The sequence below is a fragment of the Kogia breviceps genome, chromosome 2 (genome assembly GCF_026419965.1).
Source record: "Kogia breviceps isolate mKogBre1 chromosome 2, mKogBre1 haplotype 1, whole genome shotgun sequence".
Lineage (NCBI taxonomy): Eukaryota > Metazoa > Chordata > Mammalia > Artiodactyla > Physeteridae > Kogia > Kogia breviceps.
The window spans coordinates 26,255,862-26,275,486 of NC_081311.1; the positions used below are offsets into that span (position 1 = coordinate 26,255,862).

At 40.4% G+C, this 19,625-nt stretch overlaps 1 protein-coding gene across 1 annotated transcript; it reads right to left on the bottom strand.

The window, feature by feature from the left end:
* Positions 1-1,130: 1,130 nt before the first annotated feature.
* On the bottom strand, positions 1,131-18,599 carry AS3MT (arsenite methyltransferase). Its single transcript, XM_067022755.1, is given in 12 exon segments — positions 1,131-1,320; positions 9,689-9,831; positions 10,160-10,291; positions 11,656-11,737; positions 12,865-12,934; positions 14,193-14,335; positions 14,828-14,978; positions 16,233-16,315; positions 16,317-16,361; positions 16,624-16,664; positions 16,867-17,019; positions 18,512-18,599. Coding segments are annotated over 12 exon segments (1,218 nt in total). The 3' UTR covers positions 1,131-1,233.
* Between the last annotated feature and the right edge of the window lie 1,026 nt (positions 18,600-19,625).

Consider the following 19,625-nt stretch of genomic DNA (forward strand, 5'->3'; position numbering starts at 1 on the left):
CTTACACTTTCCATGCCCCTGACAAAGTCTTCAGGTACAACTGGTCTTCAATTTATTTACTCACTCTTGAAACTTCCCTTAATGCTCTTAATTTCTAATGATATAACCATCCTTGAAATATTCCTCAATCTTCTTCTTTAACTATGAAAACTAGAACTAAATTTAATACTTTCCTAAAAGTTTAACCAGGGCACCTTATAAAGGAAAAGAAAACTCATCATTTTTACATCTCCTAGCTTGTCTTTTTAAAATTATCAAACTCTTTTCCTGATCCGGTTAAGATTTACTGCAGATGGTCATTATTTCGTCACACATTAGGGTAAACTGAGGTCCAAAAATGATTACCGGGGCTTCCCTGGTGGTGCAGTGGTTGAGAGTCTGCCTGCCAATGCGGGGGACACAGGTTTGAGCCCTGGTCTGGGAGGATCCCACATGCCGCGGAGCGGCTGTGCCCGTGGGCCACAACTACTGAGCCTGAGCTCTAGGGCCCGTGAGCCACAACTGCTGACCCTGTGCGTCTGGAGCTTGTGCTCCGCAACAGGAGAGGCCACGATGGTGAGAGGCCCGTGCACTGCAGTGAGGAGTGGCCCCCGCTTGCTGCAACTAGAGAAAGCCCTCGGACAGAGACGAAGACCCAGCACCACCAAAAATAAATAAATAAATATTTTTTAAAAAATGATTACCTGTTTGTTTTCTTCATTCAATTGCACATTAAAAAGAAGAAAAAAAACACTTTGATTTAAAAGACCAATTACCTCAAGAGCACTCCTACCAAATTTGATTTAGCAATCTTTTGGCATGATTAAGGTGAGTTCAGTAGGAGCTCTGTTTAATGAGCAAACATGGTGAAAAGTCCAAAAGGTGCTATGCAGGTCAGAAGGAAGATGTTTTCCCTGAGGCCCTTGGCCAACTGTTATTTCTGAAGCCTGCCTTGCCCATCAGCCAAGCTTTCAGACTGCTTCTCAGTTCCATTTCTGGCCACTAGGTGGCACCAGACTCAGTTAAGAGAAAAACTGCTTAACTAGTCTTTAGATGCTTTTGCTGTGAACCTTTAATTAATACTTTGTAAAAATAATTCATTAATTTTTATCTAAAATATGGTGGAGTTTTGCCTTTTATTCTTTCTTGTGGTATGGGCTGTGGGGAAGAGCAGGTTAAGACATGTGTAACTCATTCTTTCACCTCCTGCCCACTGTCTTCTGGTCAGTTGTTTTAGCAGCTCTTCTCTGTTCCTCAGCAGCCGCTGGCAGCTGCAGGGAGACTTCTGGACTTCGCATTGTCAGACCCTTCTGCAAGCTTGAATGGATCTGTGATTATATCCTGTCAAAAGACAAACCCAAATAAAAGGACAAGTTAAAGGTGTTTCAACAGACCCAAACACTAACATTTCAGTTGGACTTAGGTTGATTTACCTAGAAGGAGGATAAAATTTTACAATTCTGTGAGGTCCTGGGAGTAGCATCAGTCACTAATTATAAAGGTAGCTGTCTTTTCCTGAAGTTTCTAATCAAGTTATCACTACTTTCAAGGTAAACTTCATTTACAGCTTTGGAAAGGTGTTCCCTTTGGGGCCAAGAGAGTTGATTCTGCTTTGTTTCGTTTTGTGGGATTCCCATTTGTTTGTGCCTTTTACCTTTTTGCAACTGAGCTACTGAAATGCTGAAACTTCTTCCCTTCCCTTATTCTAATCTCTAGAAACGTGTGCAAGAGAAGGAGGTAAGTCCCAGATACCAGGACCCTCATTAGCAGTTGCTGATGTTCAGATGTTGAGATTGCCAACCACAACCAGCAAGATTTCAGGGCAGAGTAGGTGGAATTTTCAAAAGATAAGACGGCAGTCTTTATTTTTCCTCCTTTCATCTTCAAATGAGATACCTCCAACAGCAGTGCCAACGGGGTCAGAGAAAAACCAGGCAAAAAGGTTGGAAGTCAAGAGTATGAACAAGCCACTTTAAATAATGAAAGTGAATTCATTAAACATGAATTTACACTCTTATTATTTATTGGTGGTCACTGCAAATAGAAGGGTGTACAAGTGATATCAATATCACTTCCAAATGCATGCTTTCAGCCCAAAAAGCTCTCAAGACTTGAAAGAAATAAAAGGTGGAACACCTTGACAAGCAGTCCTTTCCAGCACCAACATCTTGTACTTCTATGAACAGTATAGATACGGAGAGGTAGTGCAGCATACTGGTTAAGAATGTCAGCTCTAGAATCAGACGTGGGTTCAGATTCACTGCTTTCTAGCTGTGTGACCTTGGATTAGCAAATTAATCTCTCTGAGCCTGTTTCTTCATCTGTAAAATGAAGATAAAGGGTATTGTGAAGGGTAAATGACGTGGTGCCTTCTGTTCGATAAAGGCTAAGTCCTCTATACTATTACTACTGTTGTCATGTGATTACTACGACTGTTAACTGGAGCGAGACAGTACATAGCACACCTCCTATTTGCATCATTTCAGATGCTGCAGTGTTTTAATAACATAATATTTTTAAATAGCAAAATACATTTTGCTTCTCAGGATTAAAAAAGAAGGAGGAGGAGGAGAAGAAGAAAAAAGAAAAGAAGGGCTCTCAAAAACAGTCATTATCGAGTCAACCCTCAGTAACATGCAGTACTTTCATTCCTCTATTGCAGTAACTGATAGGAAAACAGAAATACAAGCAATTCCCTACATGCCGCCTGCTTATGGTACTCAGGAATCTATCATTAAGGTCCTCCATAAAAAAGATAAGAATGTCCTCCCCCGAGAGCACAAGGTTATATTTCTAGGACACACAGTTGTTTTATTCTTTAAATCTTCCTTCAGTGTCAATTATTCCCATTTCAGAAACATGGAGCTGATGGCAAGACAATGGCACAACCATAGGCTGAAAGAAATAAGCTAGGACAGATGGGAGATTGTTATGATAAGCCAGTTCAAACATGTAGAATGCTGCATTCCAGCCTGAGGTCAGGAACCCTCCTGCACATGAGGTGCTGCTAGCTAGGAGAGCTATGCTAGTAGAAAATCATCTCCTGCAGAAGCAAACTCATTTAACTACAGTTTCCCAGCCAGAGTGCAGTAGAAGTGTTATGGCTGGGGAAAAGACTCCCTTTACTTGTAATTAATTTTCTGACAGCTTTTAGAGCCAGGCTTCAGGAAACCAGGTACAGGAGAATTAGAATGATGAAAATATTTCAAGATAAACATTGATTCTGACCAGCAAGATTTTGTTATCAGTGAAATACCAAGAATTTCAAAAGACCAATAACACATTCATGAAATGTAATGGAAAAGTCAGAATTCAAGTTTTTTCTCCTTTCCCCCCCAAAGTTACCTCCTTAGAAACACAGAAGAGTTGACAATAGCAGAGTGCTCAAGAACTGAATAAAGCAAAGAAAGAAAATCGCTCCTTACCTCTAGAGGTGGCTTCTACACTTAGCTTGGACTTGATTCATGCTGGTAATAGTGGCCAAACAAGAACATACCAGGTTTTTCTGGCCCCAGGATTCTTGTCTCCAACTGAACTTCCTCAACTACAAATTTACCATTTTGGAGAGTGACCTGGCTTGCAGGATCTCAGTTCCCCAACCAGGGATTGAACCTGGGCCACTGCAGTGAAAGCCTGTAATCCTAACCACTAGGCCACTAGGGAATTCCCAATAAGCTTTACTCTTAAAGACTACTTGGGAATTCCCTGGAGGTCCACTGGTTAGGACTCGGCACTTTCACTGCCAGGGCCCCAGCTTCAGTCCCTGGTTGGGGGACTTAAGATCCCACAAGCCGCCCAGTGCGGCCAAAAAAAAAAAAAGACTGCTTGTGAGGTAACAAAAGGGGGGGGGGACGAAAAGGCACAAGAGTTACTTGTGTATCAGTGTGTGCCCCACGTATCCAGAATTTCTATGAAATATAAGCAACAGAAAGTAAAATTCATGGAGAAAAAATTACAGAAATTCTGAGCTCAGGAGAAAGGGTTTATGAGAGAATGAGAAAAGAATCCTGCAAAGATAGTCAGAATCCAAATACACAGAACATGGTTCCAAGGGACCAAGAATATTAACAAATACAAGTCCATAACCATAACCACCTCTATTTCTTGAGTATCTATTATTTGCCAGGCATTGGCCAACATTTACATGTATCATTCCATTTGATTCTCACAACCTGAGAAAAAAAGGGATTATTACCTCCCTATTACACATGAGGAAACTGAGGGTTTAGGGAGGTTAGGTAAGGTGTCCAAGATCACACATAAGTGGCAGAGCCAAGATTTGAACCTAGTCTATCTGACTCCAAGACCTGTGTACTTAAACCCCATGCTGTGCCACCACCCTGCCCCAGCAAGATCAGTAGCTTATTTCCCTGGGCTTCCAACATCCAGTGCCTTGAGGTGCATCACTGTAATAACTTTGGTGAATGTTAGAAGTTCTATCAGAGGAGCTTCCCTGGTGGTGCAGTGGTTAAGAATCCACTTGCCAATGCAGGGGACACGGATTCAAGCCCTGGTCCAGGAAGATCCCACATGCCACGGAGCAACTACACCCATGTGCCACAACTACTGCAGCCCGCGTGCCTAGAGCCCGTGCTCCACAACAGAGAAGCCACCGCAGTGAGAAGCCTGTGCACCACAACGAAGAGTAGCCCCCGCTCGCCGCAACTAGAGAAAGCACGGGTGCAGCAACGAAGACCCAACAGAACCAAAAGTAAATAAATAAAATAAATTTTTTTAAAAAGAGGAAGTTCTATCAGACAAAAGAGACTTGAAATCCATCACTAAGCCTGTTCAAAATAATAAAATACTATAAAATAATGGATTAATAAAATAATTATGATAGCATGAATGGGGAAAAGGTAAAAATAAATAAGAGGAAGAGAGATGCTAATATCTGTTATAACTACCTATCTGCCTTCCTCACAGGGAAGTTGTGAGAGATGACCTGAGATAAATTGTGATAAAATGCTTTAAAAAATGCTACACCAGTATTTCAGTTACTAGAATAATTCTAAATATTAATCTAAGACATTTTAGAAAATATTCATTTTCGAATATGCTGGAATACTGGCTCAAATATACATTTAAGAAATTAGATATGATAGAAATTAGCATTCCAAAACAGCAGAGGAATGAATTAATAAATAGGAAAATTTGACTAGTTAATATTCAGAAAAATAGCCACACTCTACCTGAATATTTATGTTAAAATAAATTCCAAGGACTTCCCTGGTGGTCCAGTGGTAAAGAATCCACCTTCCAATGCAGGGGATGAAGGTTTGATCCCTGGTCAGGGAACTAAGATCCCACATGCCATGGGGCAACTAAGCCCACGTACCTCAACTAGAGAGCCTACGTGCTGCAAATTACAGAGCCCACATGTTCTGGAGCCTGTGCGCCACAATAAGAGAGGGAAAACCCACACGTCACAACTAGAGAGAAAAAACCCAAACGCCACAACTAGAGAGGAGCCAGCACACCGTAACGAAGAGCCCAGGTGCCACAAGGAATATCCCGCGTGCCGCAACTAAGACCTGAGGCAGCCAAAAATAAAAAGAAAAGTAAATAAATTAATTAATTTTAAAAAAGAAAAGGAAAAGAGGAATTTAGCATTTAAAAAAAAAAATTCCAGATGGAGTAAAAATTTAAATGTGAAAAACAAACCATGGAAGTACTAGAAGAATCTTCATGACCTTGGATTAAGTAATAGATTCTTAGTGATGATACCCAAAGCATAAGCAAAGAAAAACTAACTGGACTTCATCAAAGTTAAAACCTTTTATGTATCAAAAGACACTATCAAGAGAATAAAAAGATAACACACAGAATGGGAGACGTTTTTGCAAATCATGTACGTGATAAGGGTCTAGTATCCAGAATATATAAAGAACTCTTACAACTCTGCAACAAAAAGACAAACTACCCAATTTAAAAACAGGCAAAGGACATTTCTCCAGAGAAAATATACAAATGGTCAAGAAATTATACAGTCAACAAGCACACGAGAAGATGCTTAACATCATTAGTCATTAGGGAAATGCAAATCAAAACCACAGTGAGGTACCACTTCACACTAAGATGGCTACAATCAAAACAGAACAGAAAATAACAAGTGTTGGCAAGGATGTAGAGAAACTGGAACCCTTGTACACTGCTGGCAGGAATGTAAAATGGTGCAGCCACTGTAGAACACAGTCTGGTGGCTTTCCAAAAAGTTAAATGGAGAATTACCATGTGACCCAACAATTCCACTCCTAGATATAGACCCAAAAGAATTGAAAATAACTACTCAAACAAGTACATGAAGCACATACACAGGCATGTTCACAGCAACACTACTCATAATAGCCAAAAAGTGGAAACAACCTAAATGTCTATCAACTGATGAATGGATAAAAAAAAAATGAGGTCTATCCTCATTTTTAGTCCCTGATACAAGGGACTATTGTTCAGCCATAAAAAGGAATGAAATACTGCTATATGGATAAACCTTGAAAACATTATATTAAAAGAAGCCAAACAAAAAAGGCCACGTAGTGTATGATTCCACTGACATGAAATGTCCAGAATAAGCAAATCCAGAGACAGAAAGCAGATTAGTTATTGCCAGGGGTGGGAGAGGGGGAGATTGGGGAATTAGGGCTTAATGGGCATGGGATTTCTTTTGCAGGTGATGAAAGTTTTCTGGCACTAGATAGTGGTAATAGTTGCACAACCTTATAAATATACTAAAAGCTGCTAAATTGTACACGTTAAAATGGTTAAAATAATGAATTTTATGTTACATGAATTTTATCTCATTTATAAAAAGTACTAAAAGAAAACAGAAGTAAATTTATAATGTTCACATAGAGCATTGTGAACTTCCTATAATTCCTTTAACCATTTTCTATTAGAGTGATATTCATTTTTAATTGCTCTATAAGAGATCGTCTATTATATTTTGCAAATATTTTCTCTCATTTATCTTTTTATTTGCTTTTTTTTCCTGAACAGATGTTTTCAATTTTTATGTAGTCATTTCCTTTATGGTTTCTTTCTTTTTTTTTTTAAGCTTTTTTTTCTTTTAATTTATTAAAAGAAAAAAAAGTGAGTGGGGGCTACTCTTCGTTGCAGTGCACAGACTTCTCATTGCGGTGGCTTCTCTTGCTGTGGAGCACGGGCTCTAGGCGCGCGGGCTGCAGTAGTTGTGGCTTGCGGGCTCTAGAGCACAGGCTCAGTAGTTGTGGCGCACAGGCTTAGCTGCTCCACGGCATGTGGGATCTCCCCAGACCAGGGTTCAAACCCGTGTCCTCTGCATTGGCAGGCGGATTCTTAACCATTGTGCCACCAGGGAAGCCCAGGAAAATGAAGTTATGAAGGTAAATCATTTTATAGGTACAAAAATGCTAGAAATAAGTTATGGTGGCCAACTAAAAGAACAATGCTTTGTTTCTTGCTTTAGCAGTCTGTGGTGACCATAACGATTTTTTTTTTTTTTTTGCGGTACGCGGGCCTCTCACTACTGTGGCCTCTCCCGTTGCGGAGCACAGGCTCCGGACACGCAGGCTCACCAGCCATGGCTCACGGGCCTAGCCGCTCCGCAGCATGTGCGATCTTTGCGGACCGGGGCACAAACCCGTGTCCCCTGCATCGACAGGCGGACTCTCAACCACTGCGCCACCAGGGAAGCCCGAGACTACACCTTTTGACATAAGTATTTTCTCACGTTCAGACCCTGCTGCTAGCTTCATGCTTATTTCCACATGGAGTTGACCAGTGTCGTTATCAGTTTTCCTTTGGTGGCAGTGCAAAAAAAAGGGCACTCGTGGCTCCAGTGTCTAGTCTCTGCTCAGAGGCAAATGTAGAAAACCACTGCTCTCTGAGTTTCACCTTATTCATTGCTAAAATGAGGGCTTTGGACTAGTGGCTTTTAAAGTGTATTTCCGGGCTTCCCTGGTGGCGCAGTGGTTGAGAATCTGCCTGCTAATGCAGGGGACACGGGTTCGAGCCCTGTTCTGGGAGGATCCTATATGCCGCGGAGCAGCTGGGCCTGTGAGCCACAATTAATGACCCTGCGCGTCTGGAGCCTGTGCTCCGCAACAAGAGAGGCCGCAATAGTGAGAGGGCCGCGCACAGCGATGAAGAGTGGCCCCCGCTCGCCGCAACTAGAGAAAGCCCTCGCACAGAAACGAAGATCCAACACAGCAAAAATGAATAGATAAATTAATTAAAACTCCTAAAAATAAAATAAAGTGTATTTCCTTGAGTCCCAGGGTGCCTGGGAGGTGCGTAAAGGGTCTACGCCTTGGGAACCAGGCGCGAACACGGGATATTCTGAGCTGTCCAATCCCTGCTCCTATCAGATAAACTCTGCTTGTATCCCTTCAGATACTGGGGTTATATAAAGCAATGATGGACACATAGTAAGTATTGGTCTTTTAAATAAAATTTTGCTGAAAAAAATAATTCTGGGGGAGTTAGAGAGTGGGCAAAATGGCTAAAGTGGATCAAAAGATACAAACTGTCAGTTATAAAATAAATAACTCATGAGGATATAATGTACAGCATAGTGACTTCAGTTAATAATAGTGTATTATATATTTGAAAGTTACTGAGAAAGTAAATCTTAAAAGTTCTCATCACAAGAAAAAACAATTTGTAAATATGTATGGTAATGGACATTAACTAGACTTACTGTGGTGATCATTTTGCAATACATACAAGTATTAAATCATTATGTTGTATACCTGAAACTAATATAATGTTATATGTCAATCATATCTCAATAAAAAATAATTCTGCTATTAGGAATGTTGTTTTGAAAGCCAGTAGACCAGAGTAATGATTTCAAAGGCCCTTCCCACTCTGATCCTGTGAATCTACTGAAGCAGGCAAGTGGAAGTGTATCAGTGAAAAAGCATTAATGGCTCTGCTGCACCAGGGAGTATTTTAGAAATTTGAAAATGCTATCTAGACAAAAAAAATCAGATGAAGGAAACAGTAAAGTTCTTCCACCTTTGGAGCAAACAATGACTGTATCTTCTATTTACTGAGTTCCCAGTACCAATGTTTTGCTATATTATTGCTAATCTTTATAGAAATTCTGCCATGTAGATATTATTATCCCTACTTTTACAGTGGAGCAAATTGTATCTCAAACAATTTTGGTGGCACATTCAAGTTTACCTGAGTAATAAATAAATAACAGAGCCAGAATTTGAAACCAGGTATCTAATTCCAAAGCCTGTACATCTCTGTTTTGAGAAAACAAAACCTACTCTAAAAAGAGTAGTAGAAATGTCAATATCATCATTAAACACTAACAATTCTTAATTCCACAATACAATTAAACAACTGAAATACTGTTATGCAGTCCTCTCCTATTTTTCCAACCTCTTTCTCTATAATTCCATTACTCTAATGTCTGAATGACATTTCTCGTAGAAAAGTTTTTTAGATGTCATAATGGTATTTGGTTATGTAGGAGAATTTTTCATTCTTAGGAGATGCATGCTGAACTATTTAAAGGTAAAATGTCATGATATCTGCAACTTACTTTTCAATGGTTCAGCAAATATGTATATACATATATGTATATGTGTGTGTATATATATAGACACATACACCAAGACCAGAAAAGTGAGAAGCAATGCAAGGTTAACAAATGGTTTCTGGAGCAAAGGAAAGAATAGGAAGAATGCTGGAAGTCACGGAAATCTTTATTTACCTTAAATGTGAAATTTGCATCAAATATTAGTTCTTTTTCGTGTCCTGTGATTCCTCCATTGTAAATAACTTGGCATCTTTTGGTTGGTCCTGTCTTAGGGAGTTTGAAAAGGCGAAATGTTGCAGAAACAAAACGGAAGTCACCTAAAAACAGAATATACTCAGGTTCATCTCCAGCACTCCAATGGCTATTGGTTTGCTCAGCAGACGAAGACTTAATATTATAAAGACGATTTCTTCTTTGCATGCCATCAATTATCTTTATGGGCACATCACTCTATTTACTGAATAACTTCAAAGTGCTTTATTAAATGCCAAACTTTGGGAGGTTGCCATTAAACAGGAGACAAGATGGAGATTTCCAGATGTCACAAAGTCTCCTTCAATGAGACTCACTCAGGAGACACTTGATAATCACCAAATTTGAACCATTCAGGGTGCAGTTATAACAGTCCCTACTGCTGTTTCTTACCGATCATGTTTTCTAGTTCCTTGTTTTGAACTGTAATGAAATTGGCAGTGGCCAAACATGGAGGGCAGAACCCAATTTTTGGGGCAAGGATAGCAAGGTCTTTCCAATACAAAGCACCACCCAGGCACTCACCTAAAAAAAAGAAAAATCACAGATCAACCAATACAACTAGGTATTAAGGGAATTATTCTTCTGTATAATTGATTAGGCTATGGTATTACTTAAAGCATAGGTCTAGAAAAATAGAAGAAGGACCTGAGTGTCCCCCAAGGTATAGAAGGTCATGGTTGAAACCAGATATGCTAGCTAATGGTCTCTGGGAACCATTGTTCAGAACACTCACTAATGTATTGGTTCTATCAATCATAATATTCATGTACATATTAGGTCACATTCTGAAAAGCACTGTTATGTAAAAAAACATACAAGAAAAATTCCAAAACTGCCTCTTAGTTCCAGATTAATCTCATAACGATCTGCTACTAAAACAGTAATTACTATTAATGTTCATAAGGCATTTTACAGTTTTTTAATTTATTACATCAACAAATTAGAAATAATCTAAACCATTACCAATAGAGAAATGGTCAAATAAATTATGGTACAGCTGTATAATACAGTTGCATAATACAAACATTTAAATTTTTTTTTAAGTTTTAGGCTTAGGAAATATGCTAAATAAAATTAGAATACTAAATTCTATATGCAGCATACTCCCTATATTATTATACACACCCACAGGAAAAAAAAAACTCGAAAAGTGTGTATACTAAGCTAAGGTTATTACTGGGTTATGTGCTTTGTAGTAACTTTTTCCTTTTGTATTTTCCAACTCTTTTTTTTTTTTTTGGCTGCGCCACACGGCTTTCGGGATCTTAGTTCCCCGACCAGAAATTGAACCCGGGCCCCCCGCAGTGGAAGTGCGGAGTCCTAACCACTGGACCACCAGGGAATTCCCTATTTTCCAACTTTTAAACAATATCCATTTCTTCTTGTATAATAAGAAAAAAAGTTACATAATTTATTTTTAAAGTTAAGAACTTTTGATTTCATAACCAGACTGACCAAACACATGCATTTATCTCCTCAACGTCCACAGACTCCATGAAAATGACAGTAAAGGAATCAACAACACAATAATGATGAGAACACGGGGAATTAAGGAGGCATCAACTCTGGAGCAGTTGCCATCATTTCCACACTAGAGCTTTTAAGAATTTTTCACATTCATTATCCCATTTAATCTTCATAACAGCCCTATAAGGCAGATTGAATTATTACCTACATTTTACAGTACGGAACACACGACTCAAAGAGATTAATTAAATTGTCCAAGGTCATACCAGATTTGAGTGTCAGTGGAGGAACAGAACCTAAGCCTCCTGAACTAATCCTATGTTCCCACATCACAAAGCCTCATCCTGGATATTAGCAGGATGGAACTCTGTACTTGGACGAGTATCTGCCTCAAAACAAAATAAAACACAAAAACCTACCCCTTAAAACTTTGTGTGTCCTGACTTCTTCTGGCAACTCAAGGCTAGCATAGACGTCACTGAAATATAGCTCCCCACCGTGCTAAAACAGCAGAATTAATCCAAACAAGGTTAAAGATTACATTAGTCCCAGATAGCAAAGAAAGGAATGAGGGGCTAAAATCAAGTTTTTTTTTAAAAAAAAGAAGTTCTTGAGTTGACCCTTTTTGGACAAATAACTACTAGCTGCCTCCCTAGTTATAATCAACAGCCAACTGCCAAGATTTTTTTCAGTGCCCCACTCAACAGGTAGTAAAATAACTTTCCAAGCTTAACCAATCTGAAGCAAAAGCAACCCCAGGTTGTTACAGAACTAACAGAAGTAAATGGTATTCATAAACTCTTCTCCCTTAAAAATTATATAACTTTTGTAATGTTGTTATTTTTATAACACATTATCTTTTAAAAATATTGTCCTTAAAATCTCAGGCATATGAGTGATCAGGAATTTTAAGATTTTATTCAGCTAATTTCAAGAGCATGGACGTCTAGATTCTATAGTAATGTCTCTACCTTCTACACATACACCCTGGTGAAAACAGTGAGCTGGTCTATACAATGGCCTACTCATTAAGACATTGTTAAATCATTTCTACATAGATATTCTTATTTGATCTCTAAAACAGCTCTATAAACCAAGAATCTCATAATCTTCTATCTTCTGTCATGAAGAGATACATCTCATGATACATATAGAGGGTGCAGAGCTCCTGCAAGTTTTCCTTTAAGAGAGTAGTTAATGGAAAAGATCCATCTTCCTTAATTTCCCAAAGATCTGGAGCGCTGATGGATACAAAATAAGGATCCCTGAGAAACACTGTCCGTGCTAGGAAAGTATATTCAAAATAACCTTAGTAGTCAGTCCAAAGGTCCCCACAGCTCTGCAGATGCTATTCTAGGATTATGTACAGCAGCAAGCAGGAGGAAAAACAGCCAAGAAAGCAAATTTTAACATATTCAATCACAATCGTGACTTTCATCACCTTTTGCAACCTAGAGGAAAACAAATTCATATCTAGGGTATTCATGTCACTCCCACATTTTGCCACTCTTTCTAATTTAATGGAGAAATTGAGAGTTTGAGCTCTCAGCTCAAGGGGACAAGAACAGGACATATCCCATGTGCTCTCACTGATGCTCAAAGACCACTGGTCTCCCTCTTTCCCTCACCTTTAACACTCGATGTACCTCCCGCAGCACTTGCTGTTTATCAGGTACAAGGTTAATGACACAATTGGATCTAAAAAAGAACAGACAGAATATCAAGCACATCTGCAGACTCCTTAGACACTTTCAAATCCTTTTAGTCCCTAAAGGTGGTTCCCACCATTTTCTCAAAGCTACACTATTCTTCCCACCTCCCTCCTCTCTTCCCCACACTCAACTTTGTCGCAAGATAAGGGAGATGGACAGTGTTTGAAATCTCAATAAACTGTTAGCAAGTTTGAGTGTGCAGAAAAAATTTTGAGGCATGCTTCTTATTTGCTTCTGCCCTGATGTGGACCATGCAACAAAATGACCTGGGACCAGATGCCTACTGCACAAGGCATTTCTTACGCCACATATAAATAGGCTAAGTTCCTCAAAGGCAGCTTTACTAAGGCATGATTTGACAACTCAGAGGAAAAACAGAAACTCAGAATCCTATAATTTGCCATGAAAATAATACTGAAGATAACATATTGTATAAGCAGACTCATTGGTCTTGCTGGTCTTTTGGGCTCATTCGTAAACCACGGTTAAGTTTAAAATACATTCTTGGGACTTCCCTGGTGGTGCAGTGGTTAAGAATCCGCCTGCCAATGCAGGGGACACAGTTTCGATCCCTGGTCTGGGAAGATCCCACATGCCATGGAGCAACTAAGCCTGTGTGCCACAGCTACTGAGCCTGTGCTCTACAGCCCACATGCCACACTACTGAAGCCCGAGCCCCTAGAGCCCGTGCTCTGCAACAAGAGAAGCCACCACAGTGAGAAGCCAGCGCACCACAATGAAGAGTAGCCTCTGCTTGACACAACTATAGAAAGCCCGTGCACAGCAACGAAGACCCAACGCGGCCAAAAAAAAAAAAAAAATACATTCTCTCTCAAGCTAGTGTGTTCTGTGGCTGGTGGACTACAAGTGCCCCAGGCCAGCTCCATCCCTTTATTAAGTTATGCTAAGTTTAGTTTAACCCCCCAAATAAGAATCCATTCAGCAAAAAGTGGTGACATTCGTGTGTTCAATAGGAAATGGGCTATATTCACAACAGTGAGGACATAGACCTACATAACAATATGATAACTCTCATTCTTGGGTTTGTTTGTTTTTTTTTTTTTTTTTGCGGTACGTGGGCTTCTCACTGTTGTGGCCTCTCCCGTTGCGGAACACAGGCTCTGGACGCGCAGGCTCAGCGGCCATGGCTCATGGGCCTAGCCGCTCCGCGGCATGTGGGATCTTCCCGGACTGGGGCACGAACCCGTGTCCCCTGCATCGGCAGGCAGACTCTCAACCACTGCACCACCAGGGAAGCCCGATAACTCTCATTCTTAATTCCAGCCTCTCCTAACTTCTCTATGTAGCCATGAATAAAAGTCACATTGGGTGCCTGGAAGCCATATTTTCCCATGTGATATTCAATGTACTTGTTAGCCACTTCTACCTAAAGGAAGAAAAAAAAAATAGATTTGATAATCAACATTTTTGAATGCACTCATTTTTTTCCTAAAGTTTCCTATTACAAATGGAATGTACTGTCCCCAGAATGTTTTAGGTATGTAAACAAGGTTCATCTGGGCATGTGGGACAACTCAATAGGGCATAAACCCCCTGTTCGATACATGGGTTTTATTTGAATAAACTCTTCACGCAATAAGAAAATCTTTCAGGATAGATGGCAGAAAGAAGGAAATGATCAAACTCCATTCAGTCATCATGATATTCATAAATCAGATCAAACCTTTGACTCTGTTCTCCCAGAGAAGCCCCTAATTGTCAAAGTTCTTGGTTTCCAGGTCAGGAAGCAGTAATGGCACAAGTGAGCATTTAGCACCCTTCTTAAATTATCCTTGAAGAGTCACAAGGAAACAACTTTATCTCTAAAAGAATGCTTTTCAGAATTTTTTCCTCCTTGTCCTTGAAATAATTGCTTCACCTGACCTTCTGTCACGTCTATTCTGGTGACATGTCCCTTCTCACCAACCAGCTGACTAAGTGCATAGCAGTCTGGGCCACTTCCACTCCCCAGGTCCACAATCCAGCAGTTTTCCAGACACTCAGGGATGACCAGACCACAGCCATAATATCTGGGAAATAGAAAATATATACACATTTTTTTCCCTTTAGAGGCGAGAAGATGTGGAACTATTAAATCTTATAAATCCTTCCTCATTCCCCCCCTCCTTTCCTTCCTTCCATCATTCATTCAATTTCTCTTTAGATGTCTCCCTCACTACACCGGAAGCTCCATGAAGGCTGGGACTCTATCTGCTTTGTTTACCATTGAATTGATGGGTACTGTACCAGGTACTAAGACAAATAAACCAAGTAAAATATTTGTTAGGCATTAACTGAGCATCTTATGCAGGTCCAGGACTTGCTAGTTATTGAAGAAGAAAGGTAAGACAAGAATTCTGTCCCTTAAGTGTATTTAACAAGGGAGATAAAACACAAACACAGAAAACATGTTCCATGATTTATTTACAAACTGAGTGGCACAGGAAGTAAGTGTTATAGTGGTTTGGGGAAGTGGTGCCCAAGGATTAAAGAAGGCTTCACAAAGTAGGTAGGACATCAGTGAAGCGTTGGATAGGTAGGATTTGGAAGGTAGAAAGGGTGGTGGGGGGGGGGCTTCCCTAGTGGCACAGTGGTTAAGAATCCGCCTGCCAATGCAGGGGACATGGGTTCAAGCCCTGGTCTGGGAAGATCCCACATGCTGCGGAGCAACTGAGCCCGTGTGCCACAACTACTGAAGCCCGCACACCTAGAGCCTGTGCTCTGCAACAAGAGAAGCCACCGCAGTGAGAAACTCTCACACCGCAACGAAGAGTAGCCCCCACTGACCACAACTAGAGAAAGTCCTCGCGTAGGGATGAAGACCCAATGCAGTCAAAAATTAATTAATTAATTTTTTAAAAAGAACGAAAGAAAGCAGGGGGAAGGCATTCCAGATTGATAACTGCATGCCGGGCAGGCAGAAATCATCTTGGCAGTGTTGATGGCAGGAGGAAGGGAAAGGTCTGGCTAGAGTAGTATAGTGCATCAGAGGGAGCCAAGGTTGGTTAGGAAGGGAGGGCCAACCTGGGCAGGCTTGAATGTCAGGTCCAAGGAGTGTGAATGTATCCTGTGAGTAAAGGGGGTGTATGTGTGTGGGTCACTGGAAGTTCTTCAACAGAGCAGTAAGATGATCCATCAGTGCTGTGCTTTACCAGTTTTATAAATAGATAAGGCAAGCCCTATGGATTGGAGAAGATGGGTTAATTCCCTAGTGACCTGGCATCACTATATTTTGAGAAAGATGCTGTCTGGGGTCTTCATGGAGGCAGCACAGGGCACTTTACCTCAAGGATACTTCCTCATTTACATTCTGCGGGGCTTCCCGGATGTGCCTGGGGACTGGCCTGGCTGCAGTGACACACACATTTGGTCTGGAGGTCTGCTGATTTCTTCAGGACCTGCCGGTAGTAGATCTGACCCAGGGGCCAAGGGTGGGGTGAGGGGGGAGGAAAGAAGAGCTGCAGCTGGTGTCCTCAGGGTGGAGGTGCCCGTACGCCCCACCAACCCCCTCCAGCCCCCACAGGCCTGGCCGGCCTTTGCTCGCTACAAAGCTCGAAGCCCGGACTTAGCCCTACCCCACCCCAGGGATCCCGGCGGGCCAGGCCGGGCTTCCAAAGGCCTCAAGTTCCCACTCAGCTGAGGCTCCACCGCAGCCATAGGCCCTACTGCGGGCACCTACACGTCCTTCCGGATCTCAACCTCGCGGCTGGTGGCCACTGCCGGGAGGGAGAAAAGGCAGCTTAAAGGCGAGGGCGCTGAGCCCGAATGCGGTAGGGGAGCCCCGGGACTGAGGGGTGGTCTAGGGGCGGGCGGCAGGCGGGAGCGCAGCGGGTGGTGATGGTGGGCGGTGTGGGGAGCAGGGTTAGGGGCAGAGGGCCTGCCCTGGGGGCGGGCGGGGAGGCGAGGGCCCACACTCACTGTCTCCTCGGCCTCCGGACTCCAGGACTTGGGTCGCCAGCAGCCGGCTCTCCGGGCCCAGGGCCCCGGCGGCCCGGCGCTCCCGAGGCCCCGCCCCCGGGCAGGAACCCACCTGCGCAGTCCCACCACGAGTCCTCACCTCGCGCTCCGGCTCTAGTGTGCCCAATGTCAGCTTGGCTGTCTTTGGGCTTTCCAACCAGGAAGAGCCTTACTATTAAGGATCTTCCTTTATTGCTCCACTGTGATTTTCATTTTATAACGCTCGTATGAACACCCACATATATACTGATTTTTGCCCCCTTTGGGAATGAAATCACCTTTTCTCAATCTACTTTTTAAAGTCAGGTGTATTGAGATAGAACTTACATTCAGTAAAATTCACCTTTCTTTATAAAGTGTACAGTTCTGTGAATTCTAACAAGGTATATACATCACTGCAATCAAGACTCTCACCCAGAAAGTTTCTTCCTGCCCCTTTGCATAGTAAATCTCCCCACCCCAGCTTCTAAACAACCATAGATCTGTTCTCCCTCCTTTCCCAGAATGTCATAGTGATGGAATCATATCAGTGATTCCATATCAATCAATCTCAGTCTATTTTGAATTGTATTTAGGAAAGCAACTTTGCTAAGTTCATTTTTAACCTCTAGTATTTTTTTGGTCAATTCACTTGTTTTCTAAGTATTGTCATTTCATCTTGCAGAAAAAAAATTTTAATTTAATTAATTTCTACACTCCTACACTTGTATACATTATTTCCTTTTGTGGTTATAACAAGAATTTCTATTCATTAGGATAGTAAGGCGATATGGGGTTCCAACTGAAAGGATATCTGAATGGAAGATTTACTAAATTATACTCATTTTTCAATCTCATCTGACAATAATAATCTTCCAAGATGTCAATTAGTTGTTGTTAAATGTTAAGAGGAAGGTGTTATATTTTTAGCAAATTAAACCCATGGAAATGATCCTCATTGGAATATTTTTATAGGTTAGAATACCTCTATTAAGTGTGTAAAAATTTTATAGTTTTTATAGATATCTTTTTTTTGGCAATTGTTTAATGGTGAAAACACTCCAAAATACTCGTTTTCAAAACACTCTCTCCATAAAATTAGTTCCTTTAGAAAAGTTGTCACTTTCTCACTCATTGTTAAAATGGTAACTTTATCTTGAAAGCACAGATTAGTGGGAGGTTAAGGAAAAGGCTCTATCATTTTCCACTTGTTCACTGTGCTTGTTTTATTATATTATCTTCAATTTGTGGTTATTCACAAGAATCATTTGATAAGCCTTAAATCCACTTAACCACACACAGATAAACTTCAATAAAACAAACCACCATCAACTTACATTTAGTTATTCCCAGTTTTCCCTCAGGTATCTAGTGTGCAGGGCTGATTTTGGACCAGACTGCTTGTGACCACCATTCATTCTGATTAGTCAGTGCTTCAGCCACAGAATTTTTTGTTTTTAATATCACCCCTGCTAAATGATAGGTATGCTATGTAGGCCAAGTCAGATATCTCATATCAAGCCATATTTTAAATATTAGCAAAAAGCTAATTTTCTCTTTTTAAGATAAAAAATAAGTATACACAGATATTTTCTTCCCTTACCTCAAAGGATGGCCTTGTGCATACCTCCACACATCCCACCTTGGGAGCTACTGGTCTGACAATTCCAGGATGGTCCAGAAAGGCAGATTTTTGGTTCAGTACACAAAACCATCTTTCAAGTAGAGCTTTCCAAAATGGCCACCACCACTAAGTAAAGGATTCTCCAAACATAACAAGTATTCAAGCAGAAGCTAGATGACCAACTGGTTACTTACCAGAGATGAAGTATCAGGGGTAAATGGATTGGATTCAATTACTTCCTTTTCTTTTTTATGATGCTAAATACTAGAAATGACAGGAAGCACCCTTGTTTCTATTTATAAGAAAAGTAACATAATAGCAAGCTAGACTAGTAGTCAGAAGACCTACCATCAAGTTCAGTGACCTTGGGTAAGTCATTTAATCTCCCTGGCTATGTTTTTCATCTGTAAAATATGGGGCTAGAATTTAATCACTTGTGAGGTCCCATACAGCTCTAATATTCTGGGGTTCTATTATTCTTTCTTCTAAAACATACTTTTAGAGAGATTTTTTTTTTAAAGTTTAACTGGAAATAGACGTTGAACTTTTTCTGATGCCTTTTTGGTATATATTACTGTGATGTATGATTTTATTGTTTTTTTATTAATGTAATGTGTTCTGCAGCTGTTATATGAACTTTGTAACTCTAGAATTATTTTAGCAGTTCTTCCAAATATTTCTCTATTCAATTTTCTGAGATTTTATTAGGATTTTTGCATCTATGTTCATAAATAAGAATCTCCTAAATGTCTTTATATTATCTTGCTTTTTATTTTTTTTAATGAAAATTACATTTACTTCAGCAAAGGAACTGGGTATCTTGCTATCATTTTCTATACTTTGGGAGTATATGGAAATGATTTGTTATTTGATACTTTGGAAAAGTCTCAGGACAGCCATCACAAGCAGATGACATTTTAATTGGTTATTTTTGACAATTTATGGATTATTTCTCAGAACCAGTCTGGACATATTCTCTTTTAAACGTCAGTTTTATCATATCATTATAAGGAGCCAGATATTTTGATACTGGTAATTAAATTTTTAGCATCAAGTTGACAGATCTTTCTTTTCAAATCTAATTGATTTATTTTATATATCTCCTATTCAATTACAA